The sequence below is a fragment of the Pseudorca crassidens genome, chromosome 8 (assembly GCF_039906515.1).
Source record: "Pseudorca crassidens isolate mPseCra1 chromosome 8, mPseCra1.hap1, whole genome shotgun sequence".
Lineage (NCBI taxonomy): Eukaryota > Metazoa > Chordata > Mammalia > Artiodactyla > Delphinidae > Pseudorca > Pseudorca crassidens.
In genome coordinates, this window is record NC_090303.1 from 32,103,214 (window position 1) to 32,118,387 (window position 15,174).

General features: G+C 39.6%; 1 protein-coding gene across 1 annotated transcript in view; it reads left to right on the forward strand.

The window, feature by feature from the left end:
• The window catches only part of IGF2BP3 (insulin like growth factor 2 mRNA binding protein 3), a 139,141-nt gene that overhangs the window by 26,946 nt on the left and 97,021 nt on the right, over positions 1-15,174 (forward strand). Inside the window, exon 3 of the mRNA XM_067746152.1 lies at positions 12,637-12,685. Within this exon, the coding sequence (XP_067602253.1) occupies positions 12,637-12,685 (49 nt within the window). The remainder of the gene's footprint in view (positions 1-12,636; positions 12,686-15,174) is intronic.

Here is a 15,174-nt window from a genome sequence, read left to right on the forward strand (position 1 = left end):
TAAATAAGCTTATTAAAAAAAAAGATACACAGCTTGTAAAATCACTTGTTAAAAAATATGATGGGGCTTCCCTGGTGGCGCAGTGGTTGAGAGTCCGCCTGCAGATGCAGGGGACACAGGTTTGTGCCCCGGTCCGGGAAGATCCCACATGCCGCGGAGCGGCTGGGCCCATGAGCCATGGCTGCTGAGCTTGCGCGTCCGGAGCCTGTGCTCCACAACGGGAGAGGCCACAACAGTGAGAGGCCCGCGTACTGGGGAAAAAAAAAAAAAAAAGAAAAAAATATGATGAGTCTTGCTGGGAAAAAATGTAATGGTATTTATAAAATTAGTTTAACTGTGGGAAAACGGGAATGATTATTTTTCAGTTTGACTCAAACGTATTAGAGGTTTTGTATCTTAGTACTTCATTCCTTTGTGACCACCCTAATTTTCAAGGAATATATATGTATTTGCTATATTGTGTTAATGTTACACTTTTTTAAAAATAAATTTTATTTATTTATTTAGGCTGTGCTGGGTCTTCGTTGCTGCACGCGGGCCTGCTATAGTTGTGGTGAGCGGGGGCCGCTCCTTGTTGCACTGCACGGGCCTCTCATCGCAGTGGCCTCTCTCATTGTGGAGCACGGGCTCTAGGCACGTGGGCTTCAGTAGTTGCAGCATGCAGGCTCAGTAGTTGTGGCTCACGGGCTCAGCTGCTACACGGCATGTGGGATCTTCCCGGACCAGGGATTGAACCCGTGTCCCCTGCATTGGCAGACGGATTCTCAACCACTGCGCCACCAGGGAAGCCCTACACTTTTGAAAGAGTCATGCAGGCACTGGGTCTTTTATTTAAATAGACACTGTCCCTGATGTTCAACTACATGCATTTCTGTGGTTGGTTGAAATACTTGTGGTAACTTTTCTGGTTAAAGACACATTTTCAGATTCTCAGTGTGAAGACTAGAGAAATCTTTTGGTTAGTCAGGAATCAAGGATCAGTTTGTGTCCTATTAATTCAACTATTATTTTTCAAAGTGATCTGTCATCTTGCCTTGCACATATCCTAATGAAGGTCAAGAACTTTATATTCCTCCGTTGAAGGGACATATAGTCTCCTACAAGAAAAAGAGATAGCAGTGTATATTTGCAGGCATTAGTAATAAGAACAGCACGTAGAAGAACATTCAGCCTTTCCTGGACTCTACCAAGTTTCCATCCGTACGCTTAGGGCTGTCAGACTGTTCTACATAGATGCAGATGATAGTGTGCACCTTTGAAAGATAAATACCTCTGTTTTACTTAGTGGGACATGGATATTATTCCCATGAAGATGTGGGAGCTGAGGGATGACAGAAAAATCACCCTAGCTTCTCACTTAGAACTGTTGTGTTAAAAGAGACTTTTGTTTCTTTATTCCTTGTTGAAGCATTGTTGAGTAATTGCCTGTTAGGAACCAGGAAATCTGCTAAGCACGGGAGTATACAATAGTCAATAAGGTAGAAATGACTTGGCCTTCATGGGGCTTGCCCTGTTAAATAGACCTCAGTGGCCACCAAACTTAAGTGTGTGTGAAACCACATTTCCCTGCCCCATCCCCAGAGACTCTGATCTAGGAGGTCTGTATTAGGGCCTGGGTATTTTCATTTTAAGTAAGCCCTCTTGGTGATTCGAATGTAGATGCTCCTTAGACCACCCTTAGAATGACATCTCTTTGTTTTTTAATTTTATTGAAGTATAGTTAATTTACAATGTTGTGTTAATTTTTGCTGTACAGCAAAGTGATTCAGTTATACATAAATATATTCTTCTTCGTATTTTTCATTATGGTTTATCACAGGATACTGAATATAGTTCCCAGTGCTATACAACAGGACCTTGTTGTTTATCCATCCTATATATAATAGTTTGCATCTGCTAATCCCAACCTCCCAACTTTCCCTCCCCCACCCCTTTCCCCCTTAGGAACCACAAGTCTGTTCTCTATATTTGTGAGTCTGTTTTTGATATTTTATTTATTTATTTATTTATGGCTGGGTTGGTTCTTTGTTGCTGTGCGCGGGCTTTTTCTAGTTGCGGTGAGCGGGGGCTACTCTTGGTAGCAGTGCGCGGGCTTCTCATTGCTGTGGCTTCTCTTGTTGCGGAGCGCGGGCTCTAGGTGCGTGAGCTTCAGTAGTTGTGGCACGCAGGCTCAGTAATTGTGGCTCGCGGGCTCTAGAGCTCAGGCTCGGTAGTTGTGGCGCACGGGCTTAGTTGCTCCGCGGCATGTGGGATCTTCCCCGACCAGGGCTCCAGCCCTTGTCGCCTGCATTGGCCAGCGGATTCTTAACCACTGCGCCACTAGGGAAGTTCTGGGAGCGCAGTCTTAACCACCGGACCACCAGGGAAGTCCCCGGCGCGATGAGTTTTGAAAGCTATATATACACCTGTGAAAGTACACCCACTATCAAGAACACTTCTATCCTTGACATAATATATATATGTGTGTGTATATATATATATATATATACACACACATATATATATGTTGCAGGGGTACTTTTTTTTTTCCTTTGAGCTTATCCCTTTTACCCGGACATTTGGGTTCTTCCCAGTTTTACCTGTTTACAAACTTAGAGCTAAGTTGTTGTGGTTTTTTTTTGCGGTACGTGGGCCTCTCACTGTTGTGGCCTCTCCCATTGCGGAGCACAGGCTCCGGACGTGCAGGCTCAGCGGCCATGGCTCATGGGCCCAGCCGCTCCGTGGCATGTGGGATCCTCCCGGACCGGGGCACCAACCCGTGTTCCCTGCATCGGCAGGTGGACTCTCAACCACTGCGCCACCAGGGAAGCCCTACAGCTAAGTTTTTGAGTCGGCTGCAGCTTTATCTAGAGAGACACTGTAAGGAGGAGAATGCTTGAGAGGCTGCACTTCTAGTCTGAGGATTTGATAAGAGACTGCCGAGTCAGTCATGAGGCGGGGTTATGCCAGTTGACACTTATCACCAGCAATCTGAAATGCATCATTTCCCCAGGTATTCATCTACTTGGAGTATTCTGCTTTAAAAAAAAAAATTGAGGTTGACCTTTTAAGGAGCTAATTTTTAACTGTATAAAAGAAGCAAGGATAGATATAATTACAGTATTGACTATTGCAATTAGTACAAGTAATTGTATTGAATTTGGCCAGGTTGAACTTCCTCTTTGGGCATAGTTTGTGTTGGTTGGGCACAGCTAAGAATGAAAACCTGCAGCCAGTTCAGAGTGCCTGCAAGTGACAGGTTGAAGAGGCCAGGCCATACTGCTCTGAGTCCAGAGGCTTGTCTTTTTATTTGAAAATGATCAGTACACATATGGACCATGTGTCCCAGCTCTTCGCGTAAGAGATCAAGGCAAAGAGGAAAATGTTAGAAGTTAAGTTAGACTTGGTTTTCTCTTCCTGTCTTCAGCTGGTATTAGCTGTGTTAGATCATGATCCAAACCTCGGCCTCTTTATATCTGTGAAGTGGGAAAGTGGTGATTCTCTTGATTTGTATAAGTGATAGTAGAAAGAAAGAAAGGAGGGATGGCCTTTTGGGAGAAACAAGATAAACAAAATGAACATTTAGGACTTATAGGTGGTTTGGATGGAAGGTTGCAAGTCTGTACACTTGTATGTCTTGCACTACGACTTAGCATGAAATGACTAGCTCTAAGGGCCTAGGTGCCAGTGTATACAATTTTCATAATATCTTGAGGCAGTTGAATTAGCTGAGTTTCCAGCATAGTTGACTTTCTTGGTATTCATATGTAACCTTGTCCATTTAATGCCAGTATTGAGTTTTAGTATGTGAATTGATTGTACGGTTTAAAGCTGTGGAGCAAAGTGAAAATTTTGCTGGAGATTGGCATATCTTTGACCTTTGGGTTTAACACGCAACCTGTAATTTTTCTGGAGTTTTTTTGATAATGGTTACATTATTGGTTGGATTATAAGTGAAATCAGTAAGATGGAATATAGTTAGGAGGATAGACTGTGGAGCCAGAATGCCAAGAGCTGGATTCTGACCCTGCCACTCATTAGCAGGGTATGTTTGGGCAAGATAAACTTGTGCTTTTGTCTTCGAATCTATAAAATGCTGACTGGGAGGGTTACATGAGATAACAGACATTGTCTTAGGCAGTTTGGGCTGCTGTAATAAAATACCATAGACTGGATGGCTTAACAGATGTTTATTTCTCACAGTTCTGGAGGCTGGGAAGTCCAAGGTCAAGGTGCACGCAGATTTTTTGGGTTCTTGCTGAGGGCCCCGTTCTTGGCTTATATAGACAGATGCCTTCTTGCTGTGAGGTCACATAATCTTTCCTCAGTGTGCAGTGAACAGAGCCCTGGTCTCTCTTCTTAGAAAAACAGTAATCCCATTATGGGGGCTCCATGCTTATGTCCTCACATTAGGCTAAACACTTCCCAGAGTCCCCATCTCCTAACAGCATCACATTGGGGGATAGGGCTGCAACATACGAATTTTTTTTGGGGGGGCATAAACATTCAGTCCATAACAGACGTAAAGCATTTTCTTGTTTATATTCTTATTTATACCTGTCAAGCTTTAATGTGGAAAAAAGATGTAAATATCAAAGACTTTTGGCAAAAACATAGTAACCTAAAATTTGAATTGAAAATAACAGTTGGTCCTCCATATCCATGGGTTCTGCATCTGTGGATTCAACCCACTGTAGATGAAAAATAATTGGGGAAAAAAATCCAGAAAGTTCCATAGAGCAAAACTTGAATTTGCCTTTTGGGGGCAACTGTTTACATCTCATTTATATTGTATTTACACCTATTTACATAGCATCTACATTGCATTAGGTATTATAAGTAATCTAGAGATGATTTAAAGTATATGGAGGCTTCCCTGGTGGTGCAGTGGTTGAGAATCTGCCTGCCAATGCAGGGGACACGGGTTTGAGCCCTGGTCCGGGAAGATCCCACATGCCGCGGAGCAACTAAGCCCGTGCACAACTACTGAGCCTGTGCTCTAGAGCCCGTGAGTCACAACTGCTGAAGCCCGCGTGCCTAGAGCCCATGCTGTGCAACAAGAGAAGCCACTGCAATGAGAAGCCCGCGTGCTGCAACGAAGAGTAGCCCCGCTCATCGCAACTAGAGAAAGCCCACGTGCAGCAACGAAGACCCAACGCAGCCAAAAATAAAATAAATAAATTTAAATAAATAAATAAGTAAAGTATATGGGATACTATCCATTTTATATAAGGCACTTGAGCATCCGTGGATTTTGGTATCTGAGGGGCTTCTGGAACTAATCCCCTGTGAATTTGGAAGGATGACTGTAATCACCGTGGACACATGGTTTATTTCGCTTTCATACAAAATGGGTATTGTCTAGCTCTGGCCTAGGAGTGATGACCAGCCCTATAACAGCACCCAGGTTGTGTCTCGTTGTATTATTTCTGACTAAAAGGAACCGGTGCTCCATGTAGATGAAACTGGTTGCAGATGGGGGCAGGAAGTGTACAAGTTGAACCTGGATTATCATAACAGAAGGCAAAAAAGCTCTCAAAGATTGCTGGAGTCATTTCAAAAGATACAGGATCAGTGTGAAGAGGCCTCCACTGATGCCAAAGATGGGGCAATTTGAGCATTAAAAGGAATTAATGCAGCGGGTTGATACACACAAAGTATTTGTGAATCCATAATGTTACTGAAAAAAATAAGCATTTGGTCATCTTTGGACAGTGCCAGGGGACCAACTCATCATTCTGAAAAGTTTGAAATAATAATGTCTTTGAACTCCTGAAAGAAGACATTGAAATGAGGATTTGCATGAAGCTGGTTTATTTTGGAGATGGTTTCATCTCCAAAATAAACCATTCTCCAAAATGAGGGAATGGGGAGAGTGAAATGGGGGTTTAGGACAAGCCAAGGAAGGGCACTTTATTGAGGTTGCCATAAGGAAATAGGACCTTTGAGGAATGTACAGAATGCTTCCCAGGTGGAAGACTGGGACATTTATCTATTGGCTCGCAACGTTCTCCTCTGTAAATTACAGGTTGTCTTGAGGGTTTCATCTCTCCTCTGTTTCTGGGCTGTTCTTTTTTTTTTTTTTTAATTCTCCCTTTTGACAAAGGGTGTTTATTTTTTAAACATCTTTATTGGAGTATAATTGCTTTACAATAGTGTGTTAGTTTCTGCTTTATAACAAAGTGAATCAGCTATACATATACATATATCCCCATATCTCTCTCTCTTGCACCTCCCTCCCACCCTCCCTATCCCACCCCTCTAGGTGGTCACAGAGCACCGAGCTGATCTCCCTGTGCTATGCAGCTGCTTCCCACTAGCTATCTATTTGACGTTTGGTAGTGTATATATGTCCATGCCACTCTCTCACTTCTTCCCAGCTTACCCTTCCCCCTCCCCGTGTCCTCAAGTCCATTCTCTATGTCTGCATTTTTATTCCTGTTCTGACCCTAGGTTCTTCAGAACCTTTTTTTTTTGTTTTTTAAGATTCTGTATATATGTGTTAGCATATGGTATTTGTTTTTCTCTTTCTGACCTCACTCTGTATGACAGACTCTAGGTCCATCCACCTCACTACAAATAACTCAATTTCGTTTCTTTTTATGGCTCAGTAATATTCCATTATATATACGTGCCACATCTTCTTTATCCATTCATCTGTTGATGGACATTTAGGTTGCTTCCGTGTCCTGGCTATTGTAAATAGAGCTGCAGTGAGCATTGTGGTACATGACTCTTTTTGAATTATGGTTTTCTCAGGGTATATGCCCAGCAGTGTGATTGCTGGGTTGTATGGTAGCTCTATTTTTAGTTTTTTAAGGAACCTCCATACTATTCTCCATAGTGGCTGTATCAATTTACATTCTTCTGGGCTGTTCTTGAACTCTTCTGAGGCTTTGGTGAAAAACCTGAGGTGAAACAGAGATGCCTAAGGGTGTGCTTAGGGGTGGAAGGAGGCGGGACAACTTCACTGTGCTTGGGACTGTCTCCCACAGCTGTGAATGAAATCAGAGGTGAGCAAGGGGATGTGATGAGCAGCACAAAACCATCTGCAGAAGGGAAAGAATCAAATACTTACCCTGCCTTTACTATACTTACTTCGGTTCAGCGTATCCAAATATGTGATAAAGGAAAGTTGTTCTTTATGGAAGAACTCCAGCTAAATTAAAAAATACGGGGCTTCCCTGGGGGCACAGTGGTTAAGAATCCACCTGCCAGTGTAGGGTACACGGATTCAAGCCCTGGTCCGGGAAGATCCCACATGCCGCGGAGCAACTAAGCCCGTGCGCCACAGCTACTGAGCCTGTGCTCTAGAGTCCACGAACCACAAGTACTGAGCCCTTGTGCCACAACTACTGAAGCCTGTGCACCTAGAGCCCGTGCTCCGCAACAAGAGAAGCCACAGCAATGAGAAGCCTGCGCACCGCAACAAAGAATAGCTCCCGTTCACCACAACTAGAGAAAGCCCGCGCAGCAGCAAAGACCCAGCGCAGCTATAAACAAACAACCAAACAAATAAATTCATTAAAAAAATATGGAAGGCATGATACAATGAGGAAATACATTTTCAACCTTTATGAAGCAATGGATTTAGGCAGTGATCATTAGTGATTGCAACATCACAGGTAGACAAGCAGGGATAATGTATCTTTTCATGGAAGTATAAAACCTCCCCTGTGATAGTTTATTGTCTCTCCCTAAACAAACAACAGCAAAAAACAAGTCAAATTTTCAGATCTAATTACCACTTTTATAGGGGTCAGAGTAACATCATAATAAACACCACCATGGGAGTGTAAGTAGCAAAATCCAGGCAGTGCGAAACAGGAGACAAATGACAGGTTTGGGATTTTTTTATTCTCTGCATAAGTTGTAAGGATAGAAAGGGAAACATGCAGCTTATGAGGCTAGAGTCATACTGAAGCATGTGCAGTGTATGGCTCTTTTTTGATACTGATTGAACAAACTTAAAAAAATTTTTTTTAAATGGGGAAATGTAAACTAACTAGATATTCAGCATGAAGTTTTTATCCATTTTTAAGGACATAATAGTATTTTGTCTACTTAAAGAGTCGTTTGAAAGAAGATGCTAATATAAAAGACATGAGAATGACAAAAATTTAGGGTGATGGTTACTTTCTAGGAGGCAGGCATTTGGGTGAGGGAAGAGCATGGTAGCTTCAATTGTCTTCTGATTTGGTGAGGTGGTTTCATATATGTTTTATGCTTTGTAATGTAAAGATATTACACATCATTGTATATCAAATTCAACATAGCAAACAATTATTTAAAATGACACAAAGAGGATGCAATGGGTAAAACACAGAATGAGTAATTGCACAGCATTTATTACCTGGACCTCCAAATAAATAGCAAGAAAACAGAGTGAAGGGGAACTCTTATATCCAAGAGACCTAAGAGATGTTGACTCTACACATGTGGGCATATCGTTGGGATCTTGATATGAACAGACCAACTGTAAAAAGATAGTTATTAAGCAGTTGGAAATAAACAGAGTGTGGGTATTCTCAAGGAATTTTTGTTAATCATTTTTAGAAGCAATAATGGTGATATAGTTAATTTTAAACAAAAAAGGTCCTTTTGTCAGTATTTACAGATGTACTGTAGCGTGACAGGCCATGTAAGTGGGACTTGTTGGTACAGGTGTGAGTATAGATAAACAAGATCAGGTGATCATACTTGGTAACTGATACAGGCATATGGAGGTTGATATGATTTTTTTACTTTGGTGTCAGTTTGAAAACTTCCATAAAATCAATTTAAGTCAGTTCCATTTATTACTAAAACTTTTGAAGATGCCTTTGGGAGTGTATATGAGCTTTATTGGCTTTTTATCCTGTAATTAAACCAGCTTTTAATAAATAATGAGGGACTTCCCTGATGGCACAGTGGTTAAGAATCTGCTTGCCAGTGCTGGGGACACGGGTTCGATCCCTGGTTCGGGAGGATCCTACATGCCTCGGAGCAACTAAGCCGGTGTGCCACGACTACTGAGCCTGTGCTCTAGAGCCCGCAAGCCACGATTACTGAACCTGAGTGCTGCTTCTATCGAAGCCCGTGTGCCACAACTACTGAAGCCCACACACCTAGAGCCCGTGCTCCGTAACAAAAGAAGCCACTGCAATGAGAAGCCCACGCACCGCAATGAAGAGTAGCCCCCGCTCGCCGCAACTAGAGAAAGCCTGCACACAGCAAGGAAGACCCGGTGCAGCCCAAAAAAAAAAAAAAAAAGAGTACTGAATTTTATTGCAACTATTTCAGGCACAGTAAGCATTTTTTAAAGGTTAAATGAGAGCTTAAACTTCACCTCATTTTTCCCTCTCGGGGGAAAACCCTTAAATTCTATATGATTAACTTATAAGTAGATTGTGTGGAAGTTTTCTTTTAAAATAGCACGAGAGATTAAATCGGCATTTTCCTGTTTTTGTTCTCAAACTTCAGTATAGCTATTGTTCTTCTCACTCCCCCATGAGCTGTAATAAAATCATGTTAGTTTTTGGATGGTGGATCCATGAGTCTTGTGTTTTCTTCCCCTTCTATATGTTATAACAAATGTTAATTTAACTATCGTGCTTCTCAGGTACCACACACTGTTCCAGACTCTGAATGCAACAGTGAACAAGACAGCCTAATGAGTCCCTGTTGTTACAGGATGTGATCCTTGTTACTACGTAAGTGTGTTTTAGGAGGAGGTGAAACACCAACTTATTTTGCTGATAGTTAAATTGAACTTTAATGAGTGGGTAATCACACTGGAAAACAGTATCCGTTTTCTTGACTCTTAAGTATTTAAAACCCAAATATAACCAACCTATTTCTAAAAGCTCAGATGGGAGATGGGAGCTAAGAATACAGGCGATAGTGTTTTTTTGTTTTTTTTTTAAATTAATTAATTTATTTTTGGCTGTGTTGGGTCTTTGTTGCTGCGCGCGGGCTTTTTCTAGTTGTGGCAAGCGGGGGCTACTCTTCATTGTCGTGCGCGGGCTTCTCATCGCGGTGGCTTCTCTTGTTGCAGAAGAAGGGCTCTAGGGGCTCGGGCTTCAGAGTTGTGGTGCACGGGCTTAGTTGCTCCGAGGCATGTGAGATCCTCCCGGACCAGGGATCAAACCCGTGTCACCTGCATTGGCAGGCGGATTCTTAACCTCTGCGCCATCAGGGAAGTCCAGGTGATAGTGTTTTAACTGTGTATAGCCAACTTGATTAGTACAGCTGAGTGGGGTCGTTTTTTCTCAAGTACCTTCTGGGTCAGAGGTTTGTGTTTATGTACTAGATGAGAATTCATGCCTTTGCTTGGACTTTTTTAATGCTGGGCCTTTTGGCTCTTGTAGTGATAAGAGTGGACCATGGGGAGAGGAGCTAGAGGTGAAACTGCAGAGTTTAAGATTAGTTACTGGGTAAGTGGGAAAGAACAGTGCTAGATGTCAAAACACTAACTATGAAAATAATCCTGGTATTTGTCTAAAATGAAACACGAGAGAATCAGATAATGGAAAAGGGACAGCCATTTAAGGGAAATAATTATTCTGGAGTAACTTCTAATAAGTAAATGGGTGTCAGATGTACATTTTGAAGAATGTGTGGGGAAAACATGGCTAATGGATTACTTCTAATGTACAAAAAATAGTATCCTATTTAAAGAAGTTCTTGGGAACCCTGTGAAGTAGGTATTTGTTGTTTTAATAATGAATAATTACCTGCTTGGTGACCATAACTCTCTAGGTATACTTCTGTGTGTGCTTTTGGGAAAATTTTTTGGTAATATATATACCCAGAAAAATGAGTCCAGTAGAGATGAATACTTAGTTTCTTAACATTGTGCTGTAATTTATTGTGTCAGATGCTTGACTGACAGATTAGTACTTGCAATGTATAGTAAATAATTCTTACTTCCTTGGTTACCCAGGGTAAGTATTTACACAGTGTGAGTAACTTTTCTGCTACCCAAAGCAATACATGGCAGATTTGAAACCTATGTTTTAGGAATGTTTTTATTAGGGTATAATTTTTAAGGTAAATGTAAAACTTATACAAAAGCAGAGATACAGTACACATCCTGAAGCTTTAACACTTATTAGCACATGAGTTTTTTTTTTTAGCACATGAGTTATTTTTGAAACAAATCCCAGAATAATGTGTAAATTCTAAGACTATGTGGTGTTTAAAAATTTTTTCTTAAATTGGCATTCTGTCACTATCTCTTTGATACATTGCCCTTGGTGATTGTGCTTTGTTTCACTGTCTCATAAAAATAATGTAAAAATGATTTTTCCTTCATCGTCTATTTTATCATTATAAACAGGATGTACCTGAGTTTGTTCATCTATATGTTCTTTAGAGTTCCATAAGGGATAGGCAGTGTCTGTGGCATTTATTTGTTCTTAAGGCTTTGGGGTAATGGGAGAGACAAAGGAGTAGGCTGTGAATGTAGTCCCAGCTGGTGTTTTGCTGTGGTACTTAAAAGTGGATCGTTTGACCCAGAAAAGGAAATTAACTATAGTTCTAGAAGTTAAAAAATTATTTCACTTGAGATGTCATGCCCAATTGTTAGTCTCTCTCTCTTTTTAAAATAGCTAGTTGACTGTAAATTCCTTTCCCTCTAAGAGTGTGACTGGTATGTGGTATTCGTAGTACAATCTCATATAATTCATGTTCCTTCCTTCCTTCCTTCCACCCTCCCTCTCTTCTTCTGCTCCCTCCCTCTGATAGTATTGAGGAGGGGATAGAAGAAGAGGGACGTATATTACAATAGATTTTATTATTATATAAAATACATATTGTGTTTTATATACATAGCATATGTATAGGTATATGTGTAGGCATTTGAACTAAGGTAGGGGATTTTTAATGTTTTTTGTGCCGTGGACTCCTTTGGCAGCCTGAAAAGTATGGACCTCTTAAGGTATTTTTAAGTGCATAAAATAAAACACATGGGATTATAAAGGAAATTATTTTGAAATAAAGTTAGAATAATGTTAAAGCTTGTAGTAGCATGTGTTTCTTAACATAATAAGGAAAAGTTCTAGCAACACAGCTAACTTTCACAGTAGTGATTATACATGATATTTAAAGATCTGCAACAACGTAAGTGATGTGAAAATATCTGATTTATTTTAATGTCAAAAGTACAAGTCATATAATTCTACTGTTGTTTGATGCCAACATCCATAATTGAAGGTGGTGCTAAATTTCAGTTAGGGGATAGTGAAAATAAACATGTGATTTCCGCCATACCCCACCCCTGCTATCCAAGTTCCTTGAATTCTGTCCATGGACCCCTTGGCTGTGATCTCAGATTAAGAACATCTGGACTGACGCTTACTTTGAGGCTAAAGGGTTTGAACTTAGAATATAGTCATCAGATGAAATGTTTTTCAAACAATGTATCTGCCAGTTTTAGTGGCTTTTAGAATAAGCCATAACAATCCAATGATGCTAGATTTCCAAACGGTCTCAGTATGCATATTGTGATAACTTTGTCTCCTTTTTCCTTCTTGGGCTGCCTTTTCTTATTATATATTAGTTTGTAATTAATATAAAGTATTTTAAGTAGTTTCTAAGCATCCATGTTGGCTATTAATATCTTCTGCATTTACTTTTTTTTTTTTTCTTTTAAAAAACATTTTAATTCTTCTGCAGGATTCGGAAACTTCAGATACGAAATATCCCGCCTCATTTACAGTGGGAGGTAAGAATTTCTATATTTAAAACTAAGATTTTAGTATCTAAGCCTATTGGTAGTTTTTCCAAAGGTTTTTCTCCTTCCAACTCATGGATGTGCTAGAACACACATGGTTCTTCTCTTTTATGGTCTGTGTCTTGCATTGGGCTTTGCTTTGTAAGAGTATACTATATCTTTGAAAACAATCTGCTCTTTGAGATATTTAAAGTTGAAGTAAGTTCTGGGGAAACTGCGTAAACTTGCTCATTCAATCACATCCCACAGAATCTTGTTTGAGATCTTTCTGATGAGTTTTGCTAATTGTATTTAAATATGAAGTTCCCTCCTTGGCAATTTTTTAAAGAGCAAATAACTGCTATTTATGCTTTATTTTAAAATGTTACTATGCTTTCTTTTGCTCACATGGTGGCACTGTAGTAATTGTATATAAACACAAACCTTTTAGCACAATTGAATAGCCTGTGTCAGCAATTTCCAAACCATGTTGATGATGTCATGGTGAGAATTTGAGACCCCAGTAGTTGAAAAGATAAAAGGAAATGTCTGTTGACTCTTCCAGATGATGAACCTGAAAATTCTTAAAAGCTACTTTGGAGAAGGTGGTGCAGGGAAAACTGCTCAGCTTTTGTGTATTTTTAACATAAAAATCAAGAGTAACTAGCTTTGTGTGTTTCACATTAGTGTTCTAAAATGACATTTGAAGAGTCACTAAACCAGAACCTTCATCAAAATGCAAAGAATGGTTAAAAGGTTTCTTTGGTGGTGAGTTTAGGAAAGCTGGCCTGAGGTCTCATTCTCCAAGGTTCCAGTTGGTAACAAATCACTTATGCTCAGAAAATTTTACAGCACATTTATTTTCAGAACAATGTTATTGAATTTAGTCTTTGTAGGACTTGGTTCTTTGGTCTATGTTGAATATTTTTCAAGTTATATAATGTATACTTTTGTAGATAGAAACAGTGACATTAGATTAAACTCAATGCATTTTCTTGTTTTAGTTTAACATTTGTTTAGGAAATTCAGTATCTTGGAGGATGAGTCCCTGAATCAAGTGTCATGGTATCAAGATTACTGGTTTAATCCCCTTTTTTATTTATGTGTTTTTTTTAATTGGAGTATAGTTGATTTACAATGTGTTAGTTTCAGGTGTACAGCAAAGTGATTCAATTTTATATACATATATATACACATATATATATATTGGGTTGGCCAAAAAGTTCATTCTGGTTTTTCCATAACCTCTTATGGGAAAACCTGAATGAATTTTTTGGCCAACCCAATATATACATACATTCTTTTTCAGATTCTTTTCCATTATGCGTTATCACAAGATATTGAATATAATTCCCTATGCTCTACAGTAGGTCCTTGTTATTTATTTATAGTAGCGTGTGCATGTTAATTAATCCCTTCATTTTAACATGGGCTGTGTTAAATATGATTTTCTACTTGGGAACTAGATCTAGTGTAATGTAGCTTTCAATGAAAGAGTCAAATGGTGGCAGCCAATTTTAAGTAAGTGAATTGTCAGTGTATAGCATATCAGCTATAGGCAAGTGGTAGTTTCCTTATAATTCATTCATAGTATCTCTTCAAATTTAGATTGCAGTGGCTTCTTGAGCATTGTTGATTCTAGTTTTGGTGGCTTCTCAAGATTTTAGTTCATGGCATTCTTCTTCATTCTGGGTAAAATTTAATCGGTGAGAATAAATCTTTATTTGCCACATCTAACTTTTTTTTTAAAATTTCATTTTACCCTCCCCCATAGTCCTTTGAGGTAAGGTGAAGTTGGTGACATTATCTCCATTTTCAAATGGGCAAATACGGGCCCACAGGGTTCAAAGAATTAAGTAAGAACAGATTCTGAATTTAAAGAGACGTGGAACTAGACTTTGAAACTCTTGACCTTTGACCCCTTTACAGTTTAAAGGATGGTTTGAAATACTGATTGACAAAAACTATTGAGGGCTTGTTAGGAGTAGGATGAACTATTGGGATATTTCCTTTCTTTGAAGGCTTGAATGACCACCATCTGTTACTTCCTTTTTGAGGAGTCACTTTGTGTAACATTTTATTTGTACACACTGAGCCTGCTGGTTGTCTCGTGCCAAAGCCTTATAGAAGGTGATAATTTTGCAGTTATATGTCTGGACTCCCTTTATAATGGAAAAATTAGACTTTGAATCCACGAATTAATCTTAGAATCACTGAAAATGTAATGACCAGACATTACGTGCCTCCTGATTTGACGCAATAGGAAATACATAGCAATATAGATGAAAAATTCTTGTCAAAAAAACAGAGGTTTGACTGGATTCAATTTCAATCTGACTTTGAGTTTATAAGAAGTATAGACAGTAGGGGCACAAATGAAATGATGCCATGAAGAAACACCTAGCCAGTTCCAGAATATGGGACATTCCACAGGACAAATGACATTGTTTAGTAATCAAGTGATGGCATATTAAAAGGGAAGGGGACTGTTACAGAATAAG